Source organism: Heterodontus francisci, chromosome 27 (genome assembly GCF_036365525.1).
Source record: "Heterodontus francisci isolate sHetFra1 chromosome 27, sHetFra1.hap1, whole genome shotgun sequence".
Taxonomy (NCBI): Eukaryota; Metazoa; Chordata; class Chondrichthyes; order Heterodontiformes; family Heterodontidae; genus Heterodontus; species Heterodontus francisci.
Window position 1 is genome coordinate 21,599,298 of NC_090397.1, and position 13,028 is coordinate 21,612,325.

General features: G+C 41.6%; 2 protein-coding genes across 3 annotated transcripts in view; one reads left to right on the plus strand and one right to left on the minus strand.

The window, feature by feature from the left end:
* The window catches only part of ptpro (protein tyrosine phosphatase receptor type O), a 178,655-nt gene extending 171,007 nt beyond the window's left edge, over window positions 1–7,648 (minus strand). The window contains exon 1 of one of the 2 annotated variants that reach the window (XM_068058984.1): window positions 7,281–7,648. In XM_068058984.1, the coding sequence (XP_067915085.1) occupies window positions 7,281–7,355 (75 nt within the window). In that variant the 5' untranslated portion in view covers window positions 7,356–7,648. The remainder of the gene's footprint in view (window positions 1–7,280) is intronic. The other variant, XM_068058985.1, reaches the window with a different exon arrangement.
* Window positions 1–13,028, plus strand: part of rerg (RAS-like, estrogen-regulated, growth inhibitor) — a 203,691-nt gene that overhangs the window by 55,945 nt on the left and 134,718 nt on the right. The gene's annotated exons all lie outside the window — the stretch shown is intronic.

Below are 13,028 nucleotides of genomic sequence, written 5' to 3' on the forward strand. Positions count from 1 at the left end.
CGCCTGACAAGGATTGTTGTTCTTTGGCTTTGCAAACTTAACATAGAAACATTAAAACTTGAAAATTTATGGCACTGAAGGAGGCCATTTGGCCCATTATGTCTCTGCCAGCCAAAAAAGAGCTATCCTGCCTCATCCCCTTTCCAGCTCTTGGGCTGTAGCCCTGTAGGTTCTTGTACTGCGGGGGAAATTTTATGCTCTCCCTCGTGTCGGGTTTGGAGGCCAGAAGAGAATATAATTGGGCGGGGAGACGCCGCCACCTTCCAGCCTCCATCCAAATTAAGCCCGAGGCGGCCTACCTGCCCTGCATCCAATTGAGGCCCTTAAGTGAGCAATTATGCCCAATTAAAGGCTTCATCCTGCCACTGCTAGAAATAGCCCAGCAACGGGCGGGCCTGTAGCCACACAGGGAGCATGCCAAACAAACCCATGCAGGTCACTTGCCAGGTCTGGGGAGGGAGGGGAGGGTGGGGCGGGTAGCTCTTGTTAAAAGGCACTTAGTACCCAAACAAGGAACTGGTCATCGGGAAGGCGGGGGGGAGCACTGATGGCCACCCCCTACCCTTGCTGCTGACCCCCTATACTACCCTCCCTCACAGCCTCACTCCGTGAAACCCCTCCTGCTGAGACTTACCTGTGGCCTGGTTCCAGGGCCTTGGATGAGTGCTCTCCTGGCAGCAGCCACCACCTCTGTAGTGGCGCTGCTCAGTTAAAAAGCTGCAGGCCTCTGATTGGCCAGCAGCTCTCAGCAGGCGGGACTTCCACCACCAGGGTCCTTGATCCTGGGGAAGGCCCATAGCTGTCCACTTAAGTGCCTAATTGGCATCTGATTTGGCAATCCTTCCCCAGTGGAGGCAATGCGGTGCTCTTGCCGGTGGTTGAGACCCTCATCACCTAGACAAAATCACAGCCGAATCCAAGACTTTTTAAAAATGTAATGAGGATTTATGCATTTACCATCCTTTTGGGCAGTTAGTTCCAGACCCTCACCACCCTCTGGGTGAAAAAAACTCTCCTCAACTCCCCTCTAATTGTTATGCCAATTACTTTTAAGTCTATGTGTCCTCGTTACTGATCTATGAAGGGAAATTGGTCCTTCCTATCCACTATCTAGGCCCCTCATAATTTTATACACCTGAATTAAATCTCCCCTCAGTCTCCTCTGTTCCAAAATGCAATCCCAGCCTACCCAATCTATCCTCGTAGCTAAGAGACTCAATTCCTGGCGACATCCTTGTATATCTCCTCTGTGTCCTCTCTCATGCCATCCCATCATTCCTGTAATGTGTGAGCAGAACTGTATGCAGTATTCTAGCTTTGGTCTACTGTTTTATACAGTTCTAGCATAGCCCACCAGATCTTATATTCTATGACTCAGCTAATAAAGAAAATTATCCTGTATGCCTTCCTAACCACCTTAATTGCCTGTCCTGCCATCTTCAGGGATCTGTGGACAAGGTCCCTCTGTTCTTCTACACTTCTCAGTATCCCACCATTTATTCTGCATTCCCTTGCTTTGTTTGCCCTCGCCAAATGCATTCCCTCACACTTCTCTGGATTGAATTCCATCTGCCATTCTTCTGCCCACCTGACCAGTCCATTCATATCTTCCTGCAGTCTACAGCTTTCTTCTTCAATATCAACCCCACGGCCAATTTTTGTACCATCTGTAAACTTCTTAAACATGACCCCACCTTTGAGCCTAATTCCTTGACATATATACTAAGAAAAGCAAGGGACCTAATACTGAGCCCTGCAGAACAGCCTTCCGGTCACAAAAACACTCATCGACCATTACCCTTTGCTTCCTGCCACTGAGGCTATTTTGGATCCAACTTGCCACTTGCCCAGTCTGCCATGTGGGACCTTGTCAAAAGCCTTGCTTTGACAGAGATGTTTGTTTTTTCTTAAAAATAGTACATTTGATCACTGACAGGACGTTATTTTTCTCATGTGATTTACCACAATATTTACAATCCCTGATTTATTTTAGACCAACCAGGTCTGGGTTTTATTTTTGCATTGTGTGCAAATACATCCCTGCTTCACTCATTACTTCAGGTTTCAATGGCTTCTGTAAATATCAACTACCAGCTGGGGATATTTCCCCTCAGTAATCTGAGTATGACAAAACCTGTAAGGGATCTGCACTCGAAAATGTGGCCTTTTTTGGCAAATCCATGAAACCTAAGCTTGAAACCCGGTTTTAAACATGTCTTTTGCACATAATATTCTTGGGTGTGAAATATTCTTCAAATGTATCTGTCAATACCTTCTAGTTCAATTTATCCTCTGTACTATACAACCTCTATCATGTCCATATCCAATACATGCAGCAATTAATTGGCATTTCATCTGTTTTTTTCCCTTCTAAGGCAAAATCCTACTGTGAGCAATGTTTTCTTCTATTTTCCCACACTTCCATTCATTGCCATTCTGAATTTCAAATAAATAATTTCTAATTAGGGTACTATGTAATGATATGTAGCCTATTTCAGCAACTATCAAAAGCCATCAGGAGCATATCTCAAGCTTTATTCAAAATGTCTGAAGTGATTCTCGGAGTACATGGAGATAGATTTTGGTCTTCACGGCCTGGGCAGTAATCTTGTGGGATAGGTCGCACCCCCTTTACAAAACCCATATGATCTTCATTGCACTGAAGGTAATGGAATGAAAATCAGGTGGTTGGTACAAAGGGGAATCCATCCATTTATGTATGTTAACTCCAATTGAACATATTCTTGAATGTTTCATCACATGACTGCCTGGTCCAATTGATCTGCCCAGACAAACAGCCTTTTCCCCACACATGTTTAATATTATTAGAACTAATAAATTATAGTGTCAAATAAAATTAAAGAATATATAATGCCCCTATGTTTTTTTCTACTGGTTTGCTCACAGCAGTGTCCATGAGATTAATCTTTAAATTCCTGAACATTCCAGGACAATTCTGGAAGGTTGGTAACCCAAGATCCATCAGAGGAGATCACTGTCCATGTGCTGAAGACAAAACCTAACCCATGGTGTTTTTATATGAATCCATTCTCTGATTATTAAATAGCTCCAAGGCATAGTATTCACAAATAACTCCAATTTCTAATGCCTTATTTCCTAATTATAATTTGGATGGCAACTTTGATCATATTTTATGCATATTAGGGCTGCACAATCATTATACCTTTTTTGGGAGGGCGGGAGAACACTAATTTAACCCAATCAGCATTAATTTTAAACTCAAATGAGAGACTGAAAAAAAGTTATTTTGATATATTTGAGAATGTTCAAGGTGCAATGTTCCTTTCAGTCAAGTTAAACTAGTTTAAGTGAAGCAATTTTTCCACACTTAGAGTAATCGTGCTCGATGGGTCAGATCTTTATGTAAAAATCTTCATCTTTCAAGGAAGGTTTCCTGCATTACTGTATTCTGAGAAATACATTGAACATTGCTTTCTCTTAAAATTAAAAAAAAGTTTTAGTTGCAAAGATAGAATTCACAAGCTTCTAGCAAAGTTCAGAAAATTACCTAGTCCCCCCACCAGCACTCCCCCCACCCCAACTCCACAGAATTACAGACATGTAGAACAGACTCCCAAAAAAGGTAATTGATTCTGACTTGATTAGCAAGCAGGGCTACTGTTGTTGCTCGCCCCTCAATCTTTACAGCTGGATCAATATTTGGTGCAAGAAATTGAGGGTTTGCGAGGGATTAACACAACTGTTCGATCTTTGTCAACCAAGGTAGAGCAAAGAACAAAGTGCCAGATTTCTGACTATAGTCAGTGGTTGGAAAATCTAGTCATAGTGCCCCTTGAAACAGTTGCTGTGGGAGGGAAGTGCATCCATCTTGGAATCGGGATGAAATCAATTTCATAAGCCAAATGGCCTCTTGTTCTGGTGGAGTTATGTTCTTTATGATCTTAAAAGTAATGAACTGAATGGCTCTTACATATTTGTCTTGCTATTGTAAACCTATATGTGTGCAAGTAGGTTTTTATGACTATTGTGCATCATTTCTCATATTTCTTCAATTCATTCTACATGGATCACACCAGGAAAAATTGATCCAGGTCGTGATGTGCTGGTTCTTTATTAATCTTCAGCAGTGTGATTTTCTTAATTTGTTATCGACTGCCTCTACAGCGAGGTTAGAAAAGATTATCGGAGCAAGGCGATTCGAAGCATTTCATCAGTCATCATATCTTGGGTGGCAGGGTGGGAAGGAAGTGTTAAAAGTAAGGTGATTTGGGGTCAAGTGTTTTCTCAAGCAATATTTGGCATGAAGAAAAATGAAACAGACCAGTTGTTAGGGCGCAGTTTAATATCATAAGTTCATAACTCACTGAAAAATTACAGAAATTAATTCTCACTGTTCTCTTGGATTGATAGGCTGTAACTTCGTTCTGACCCAGCCTCTGTACTGAAAAGCCGCTCATTATTTAAGTAGTGCAGATAAAGATTGTGCCAAGCTATATTGGGGCTCACTAAGGCTACATTACATGATACCACATTAGGAGCCAACTCCTTAAGTGGCAATTTAATTACAATCAGAAAAATGTATTTAAATATGAGTACCAGTAACCTTGGAAATTAGAAGAGAACTACAAAAGTAAAAGATTCGTGCTAAAAGTGAGAAATTCTTCAATATCATGTATCTGAACTCATCACAACCAAGGTGTTGGACCATGATCGATTGGACTTCTAATATAGCCTATAACCATCTTGGTCAGAATCTCAAAATTCTGCCTTAAACTGCAACTTCTTTCCCCATCCCGTCCTTTTAAAATCCTATCAAACAGGCCATTCTGTTGGGTTCATTTCTCTTCTGTGAAGCTCCAGGCCATTTTCTAACTTAAAAAGGTGTTACATAAATGCAATTTGTTGTTACTGTATTGTTTGAAAGGATGGTGCAAGATTCCAGTCAGTATCACACTAAACAAGTGTATCTTCATTGGAACAACAGACAACACATCACTGCATATATACATTCGAATATAAACATTCAAGTAAGCTCAGAGGTGGTCATATCTACCATGGTGAATACAATAAGTCAGATCTGCAAAGATCCATTTATCAGGCCCGTTCTTTTTCTGTACGGTTTTGATCAATTTGCATTATTGCTGTCAAAAAATGCTTTTGAGTTTCCAGCATTAGTTTGCCAAATGTACACATTTACTGAGTAGGCAAGTTATATGAATTTAAATAATGTACACCCACAGTCCACTCCAGTTTAGGAGATTGATCGGAACATTATGCAACAATAACTGTCTGCAAAAACGGCTCTTGCTTGTACCCAGCAATGACTCATAATTCAAAGCAAAATTCATTTCTACTTCAATTAGAACTATAGTATTTCTTCCACATATAATATGCACCATTTCATGCTGAAAAACAGGCCCATTAATACCGTCCTGCTCCCTGTAAGTGAGTGCACATTACATGTGAAAATTCATTCAAAGATGGTCACCATAAATGGAATTTTGTACGTAACATAATTTACTCAGCAAAATCGGCTTGAAATCTAGGTGAGCACTATACATCAAATTTACATACAAGGAATGCGCATTTGGGTGTAAAAAATTACAACACATTTAAATTTCCGCATGATACAACTGACCAGCATTTATGCAAGAGCCTTCATGGTGATCATTGACAGACTATTCAACTGCAGTGTGTATTTAAGCCAAACCAGAGCACCTGTTGTCATCTGTGGTCCATACCTGAGCACTTCCAGCAGGGAAAACCTGATAAACACCCAGATAGGGGAACCATATCAGACTTCCTCCTCCTTAGTTCAGGTGAATGAAGCTAGTTAGCATGCCACCCTAGTTGAGAACTGAGAACTCATTATAGATCGTGGATTGAAGCTGGGACCTACCTAGTCTGAATAGATTAGCAACTCTCCATCTCAGCCAGCTGATGTACCATGGGAGCATCACTGTCACTTTAATCAAAGGCAATAATAAGCAGCTGTGTACATTACTAGATTTGATTAACCACGATTCGAGATTGTGTAAGCTCTTACTAGTACATCAGGGAGAAGGAGCATAATATGAAAACTGAAACTTCACAGCTTCATTGTGCTCGACCAGAATGTAGCCCACGGCCTGCAGGCTGCATCTAGCTCCTTGAACCTACATATCTATTTATTACCATTGATCCATAGGTGTGAGGGTGTCCTGAAGTATCAAGATGTGGATTTACAGAAATTAACCTGGCAGATTCTTCCTGTTGTCTATCACAGTGAAAGGTGCTGGATCCGCACCCTACACATACACATGTGTGTTTGATATATATATGTGTGTGTGTGCATTGTATTTTTTATAGTGTGTGTATGGTGTGTATACGTGTGGGCAATGTGTATTCTACATACACATACAAATATATATTCACAAATATGGTTCAAGTATCCCAAATGAATCACCTTTTAAAGTTTATATCATTTACAATGGCTATTGTAGATAAACCAATTCTTTTCTGTGGGAATGTAGCTGCTATTTTTGTCTGTTTATTCTCAGATAGCTGCTGTCAAATTTATCAAAATGCAAATCTAAGTACATTTGCCACACAGAACAATTTCCATGTAGCTCCTGCAACCACGAAAGTACAGGGCTACAAAATGACTGTGATAGGACTTTTCAAAGGCAGAGTGTTGCCCTTGGGGCAGCAGATCTATTTAAACTTGTGCAACGAAAGGGTCAACATCTTTGTCGGCTCCTTGGACCCCATTTTCCCCCCAAAAATGCATTCATTTTGCAAAATGCTAAGAGAGAATAAAAAACAAGCCATCTGATTGTAATTGATTTAGACAGTCTTTTACAATTTATCAGCACAGGTCAAAGACAATTCATAAAAAACAGCTTCTCTTAAAAAAATCACAACTCTCCCGTTATTACATAGTATTTACCAAACATGGCTAATTCAGAAAATAGGCATTAATGCAATAGGGTGTAAGTGGGGTGCAGGACCAAGCTGGGGGGAAATAAAGTGACTTCATTGTGTTTGGAAAGCGTATTACGCCAAGTCGACCTTTTGTGTCAGTTCTTGTTATTAATGGTGAAAGCACATTGAGGGAACTGCACAGTAAAACCTTTATATATATATATATATATATATGTATTCCTCACACACATGTAATATATTCCACACAATACACCAACAATACCGAGAGAATTAAAACAATTTCAGTTTGGTTTTGGACAAAATAACGGTCCTCAGATAAATTGATGACATTTTTTTTTAAGTGATGCATCAGTTAAAGGCTGCATCCCCCTTACCTTTATGGCGAAAAGGAAACAAGCGATAAAAAGCACCATTGAGCAAACGGCTCCTCTTTGCAGATCCCAATGCATTTAATGGAGATGGAGAAATCTGGCGGAGGCTCGGCTGCTGACACAGACAATGGCGCTTTCCTGCAGCATCAGATCATTTGCACTGTCTCCGCTCACTCTGCATGCTGCAGACTGGGTTCCAGCCTTACGATGGTGTCTCTCCCTCACTTTTACTGTCAGTACTACCGCTTGTGATTACACCACTGAAAAAATGATGCACTTTTATGTCCTCAACAGTTCCTAAAGCACGCATTCAGTTAGCAGATTGATCACCTCTCTCCTGTGATCCCTCCATCAGTGTGCTGTGTTGCATTTAATCAATGGGCAGGGAGCATCCCTAAACAAAACGCTAATTCTCTTCCTCTAACCCCGCCTCTCTCTCTCTCTCTCTATCCTCCGGGGAGACTGTGACTCCAGCCTGTAATCAACCGTGCGGCCCGATTCAAACACCCAAGAGCTTTCAGTTCTTTTCCATTAACTGATCTCTCCATCATCTTATCTGGAGCAACAATTGCAATCCAGAGGGGAATAGGGTGATTGTCAGAAAATTCCACTACTTACTGAGTGTCAGAATGGTAATGTCTATTTTAAACAAGCCACTCTTTAAAATCTGGAGTCTTTCTAATTATTACCAATCAATTAATAACACATTTTTCTAATACCAAATTGAGGACAGCCTGTCCTTCAGTTTGGGAAGCGGAGCGTGAGAGACTCTCCAACAATAAACAATATACAATCCTTGCCTCTAAAGTCACAACATCTAGATTCTCCTTCTCAATTATGTCTGTTTCTGGATAGGTAATAAAAAGGTTCTTGATTAACACTTATAAACAATTATATATTTCTATGAACTCAGGAGAAATGAGTAGGAGACGTGTTTCTTTGAGCTATTTATCATGCAGAACTATAAATATCCTTGTTAACTCCCCACTGGCATTACTAAATCAAAGTTTTTACTATTTCAATCACATTAATGCATACAGTTCATGTGTAATAACTGTCTATTTGACACATTCATTCAAACCTTTATGTAGTTGTTGTAATTAAGTAAACCTGTGACTTAAGTTCATATGATTATTAAATCCTGACATATTTCCTAATATGTTTGTATATATTTATAAAAAAATGGACTTAATTACATTTGAATTTAAAATAGCTGTTTAGCTCTTAAAAAAATTACAAAATACTTATTCTCATTGATAAAATAATGTCAAGTAGCAAATGTCGCCATGGTTATGTGTAAAATACTGATGCGGGTGTGGTTTGGATTTACTAGATTCAGATTTGTGAACCTATTCTTCTCATTGGCCTGTCAGGATAACAATGGGTTGCCCCAGATGTCATGAACGAAACTAAAATTAATGTAATAAATGTGTCCCCTTTTTAAAAGGGGCACAAACAATGAGCACTAAATTATAAATAAAACAGGAAACTTATCAAATCATGACATTATTCCCTGTGTCCACTATACAATGCCTCCAAAGCCCAACTGTCATGGAAGGCCTCAGGTGTATTGGCAGACACTGAATGCTGCTTCTTCAGGACCACCAGGATGTAGCTCAAAACTGCGGAAGAGAGGCAAGCAGCCGACGCAAACAACTCCACCAGCCGCGCCTAACCTAGACCTGGGGCTGGCCTCTTCGGCAAGGTCCTGGCTAGTATCATCATCAGGAGGTCCTCCAACCTACCCTCTCCCCTCTGCACCGAGTGGCCAAAGATCGGAAGTGCTGCCAGAAATTGAGGCACAGCACCCTCAACTAATGGAAGAGGGGCTGCAACATCTCACATTCCATATATACATGTAAAAATGACTCAGATTTGTGTACCTACCCTGACAAGGTCATGATTTTAGTTACTCGCTCCAGTCACCAACAATCAAGTTGACTAATGAATAAACTGCTTTAACTAATCTTGAGCTGATATCTGGTTTTAATTTCCCAAGTGCACATTTCCAGTTGCCATTTGTTAATTGTTCCTTTCAGTCTTATTGATTAACCAATAACAGCTGCAAATGCCATATCGCTCATTGGCCTGGAATTTGCAGGATTTTTGACGGTGAACTGTCAGCGTTCGCTGTCAGTACACCTCTGAATCTGACCACAAATTCAGGATTTAGCACAAGCACAGATTTAAGTGAAAGTCCTAAAGTTGTGGTCTGCCATTCACTGCTTCACCACAGGCTTTGCTATGGGACCCCACCGCACACCCGCCCCTCCCAACCAAGCTGGCAATCAGTGAAATCAGTTGATCGTGTGAGAACTTTCCTTTTTCCCAGCCTTATATCACTATTAGAAACCCTATAGAGTTAAATCTTTTTCAATGAGGTGTAACTGGGCTTTTAACAGTGATCTGAGTAATAACTACTGCTGAACAGCCCATCTGGCCTTGAAAAATATGTGGCATGTTGTTTAATGTCGCCACTATAAATAATTACTAGATTTTTTAAACCAGCTATTTTAAATAATCAAAAATAAAAGTTTTTAAAGTTTTTCATGATATTTCAGCTTCTACCTTCACCCCAATCTTTATTTTACTCTCTGTAAAATGTTTTAAAAGTGATATGCTTATTAGTAAGAACAAAGAAGAACAAAGAAAATTACAGCACAGGAACAGGCCCTTCGGCCCTCCAAGCCTGCGCCGATCCAGATCCTCTACCTAAACATGTTGCCTATTTTCTAAGGGTCTGTATCTCTTTGCTTCCTGCCCATTCATGTATCTGTCTAGATACATCTGAAAAGACGCTATCGTGCCCGCGTCTACCACCTCCACTGGCAACGCATTCCAGGCACCCACCACCCTCTGCGTAAAGAACTTTCCACGCATATCCCCACTAAACTTTTCCCCTCTCACTTTGAACTCGTGACCCCTCGTAATTGAATCCCCCACTCTGGGAAAAAGCTTCTTGCTATCCACCCTGTCTATACCTCTCACGATTTTGTACACCTCAATCAGGTCCCCCCTCAACCTCCGTCTTTCTAATGAAAATAATCCTAATCTACTCAACCTCTCTCCATAGCTAGCGCCCTCCATACCAGGCAACATCCTGGTGAACCTCCTCTGCACCCTCTCCAAAGCATCTACATCCTTTTGGTAATGTGGCGACCAGAACTGCACGCAGTATTCCAAATGTGGCCGAACCAAAGTCTTATACAACTGTAACATGATCTGCCAACTCTTGTACTCAATACCCCGTCCGATGAAGGAAAGCATGCCGTATGCCTTCTTGACCACTCTATTGACCTGCATTGCCACATTCAGGGAACAATGGACCTGAACACCCAAATCTCTCTGTACATCAATTTTCCCCAGGACTTTTTCATTTACTGTATAGTTCACTCTTGAATTGAATCTTCCAAAATGCATCACCTCGCATTTGCCCTGATTGAACTCCATCTGCCATTTCTCTGCCCAACTCTCCAATCTATCTATATTCTGCTGTATTCTCTGACAGTCCCCTTCACTATCTGCTACTCCACCAATCTTAGTGTTGTCTGAAAACTTGCTAATCAGATCACCTATACGTTCCTCCAAATCATTTATGTATATCACAAACAACAGTGGTCCCAGCACGGATCCCTGTCGAACACCACTGGTCACACGTCTCCATTTTGAGAAACTCCCTTCCACTACTACTCTCTGTCTCCTGTTGCCCAGCCAGTTCTTTATCCATCTAGCTAGTACACCCTGGACCCCATGCGACTTCACTTTCTCCATCAGCCTACCATGGGGAACCTTATCAAATGCCTTTCTGAAGTCCATGTATGTGACATCTACAGCCCTTCCCTCATCAATCAACTTTGTCACTTCCTCAAAGAATTCTATTAAGTTGGTAAGACATGACCTTCCCTGCACAAAACCATGTTGCCTATCACTGATAAGCTCATTTTCTTCTAAATGGAAATAGATCCTATCCCTCAGTATCTTCTCCAGCAGCTTCCCTACCACTGACGTCAGGCTCACCGGTCTATAATTACCAGGATTTTCCCTGCTACCCTTCTTAAACAAGGGGACAACATTAGCAATTCTCCAGTCCTCCGGGACTTCACCTGTGTTTAAGGATGCTGCAAAGATATCTGTTAAGGCCCCAGCTATTTCCTCTCTCGCTTCCCTCAGTAACCGGGGATAGATCCCATCCGGACCTGGGGACTTGTCCACCTTAATGCCATTTAGAAAACCCAACACTTCCTCCCTCCTTATGCCGACTTGACTTCGAGTAATCAAACATCTGTCCCTAACCTCAACATCCGTCATGTCCCTCTCCTCAGTGAATACCGATGCAAAGTACTCGTTTAGAATCTCACCCACTTTCTCCGACTCCACGCTTAACTTTCCTCCTTTGTCCTTGAGTGGGCCAATCCTTTCTCTAGTTACCCTCTTGCTCCTTATATATGAATAAAAGGCTTTGGGATTTTCCTTAACCCTGTTTGTTAAAGATATTTCATGACCCCTTTTAGCTCTCTTAATTCCTCGTTTCAGATTGGTCCTACATTCCCGATATTCTTTCAAAGCTTCGTCTTTCTTCAGCCTCCTAGACCTTATGTATGCTTCCTTTTTCCTCTTTGCTAGTCTCAGAATTTCACCTGTCATCCATGGTTCCCTAATCTTGCCATTTCTATCCCTCATTTTCACAGGAACATGTCTCTCCTGCACGCTAATCAACCTCTCTTTAAAAGCCTCCCACATATCAAATGTGGATTTACCTTCAAAGAGCTGCTCCCAATCTACATTCCCCAGCTCCTGCCGAATTTTGATATAGTTAGCCTTCCCCCAATTTAGCACTCTTCCTTTAGGACCACTCTCATCTTTGTCCATGAGTATTCTAAAACTTACAGAATTGTGATCACTATTCCCAAAGTAGTCCCCTACTGAAACTTCAACCACCTTGCCGGGCTCATTCCCCAACACCAGGTCCAGTATGGCCCCTTCCCGAGTTGGACTATTTACATACTGCTCTAGAAAACCCTCCTGGATGTTCCTTACAAATTCTGCTCCATCTAGACCTCTAACACTAAGTGAATCCCAGTCAATGTTGGGAAAATTAAAATCTCCTATCACCACCACCCTGTTGCTCCTACATCTTTCCATAATCTGTTTACATATTTGTACCTCTATCTCACGCTCGCTGTTGGGAGGCCTGTAGTACAGCCCCAACATTGTTACCGCACCCTTCCTATTTCTGAGTTCTGCCCATATTGCCTCACTGCTCGAGTCCTCCATAGTGCCTTCCTTCAGCACAGCTGTGATATCCTCTTTGACCAGTAATGCAACTCCTCCACCCCTTTTACCTCCCTCTCTATCCCGCCTGAAGCATCGATATCCTGGGATATTTAGTTGCCAATCATGCCCTTCCCTCAACCAAGTCTCAGTAATAGCAATAACATCATACTCCCAGGTACTAATCCAAGCCCTAAGTTCATCTGCCTTACCTACTACACTTCTTGCATTAAAACAAATGCACCTCAGACCGCCAGTCCCTTTGCGTACATCATCTGCTCCCTTCCTACTCTTTCCCTTAGTCACGCTGACTTCATTATCTAGTTCCTTACAGGCTTTAGTTACTACCTCCTTACTGTCCACTGACCTCCTCATTTGGTTCCCATCCCCCTGCCACATTAGTTTAAACCCTCCCCAACAGCGTTAGCAAAAGCACCCCCAAGGACATTGGTTCCAGTCCGGCCCAGGTGTAGACCGTCC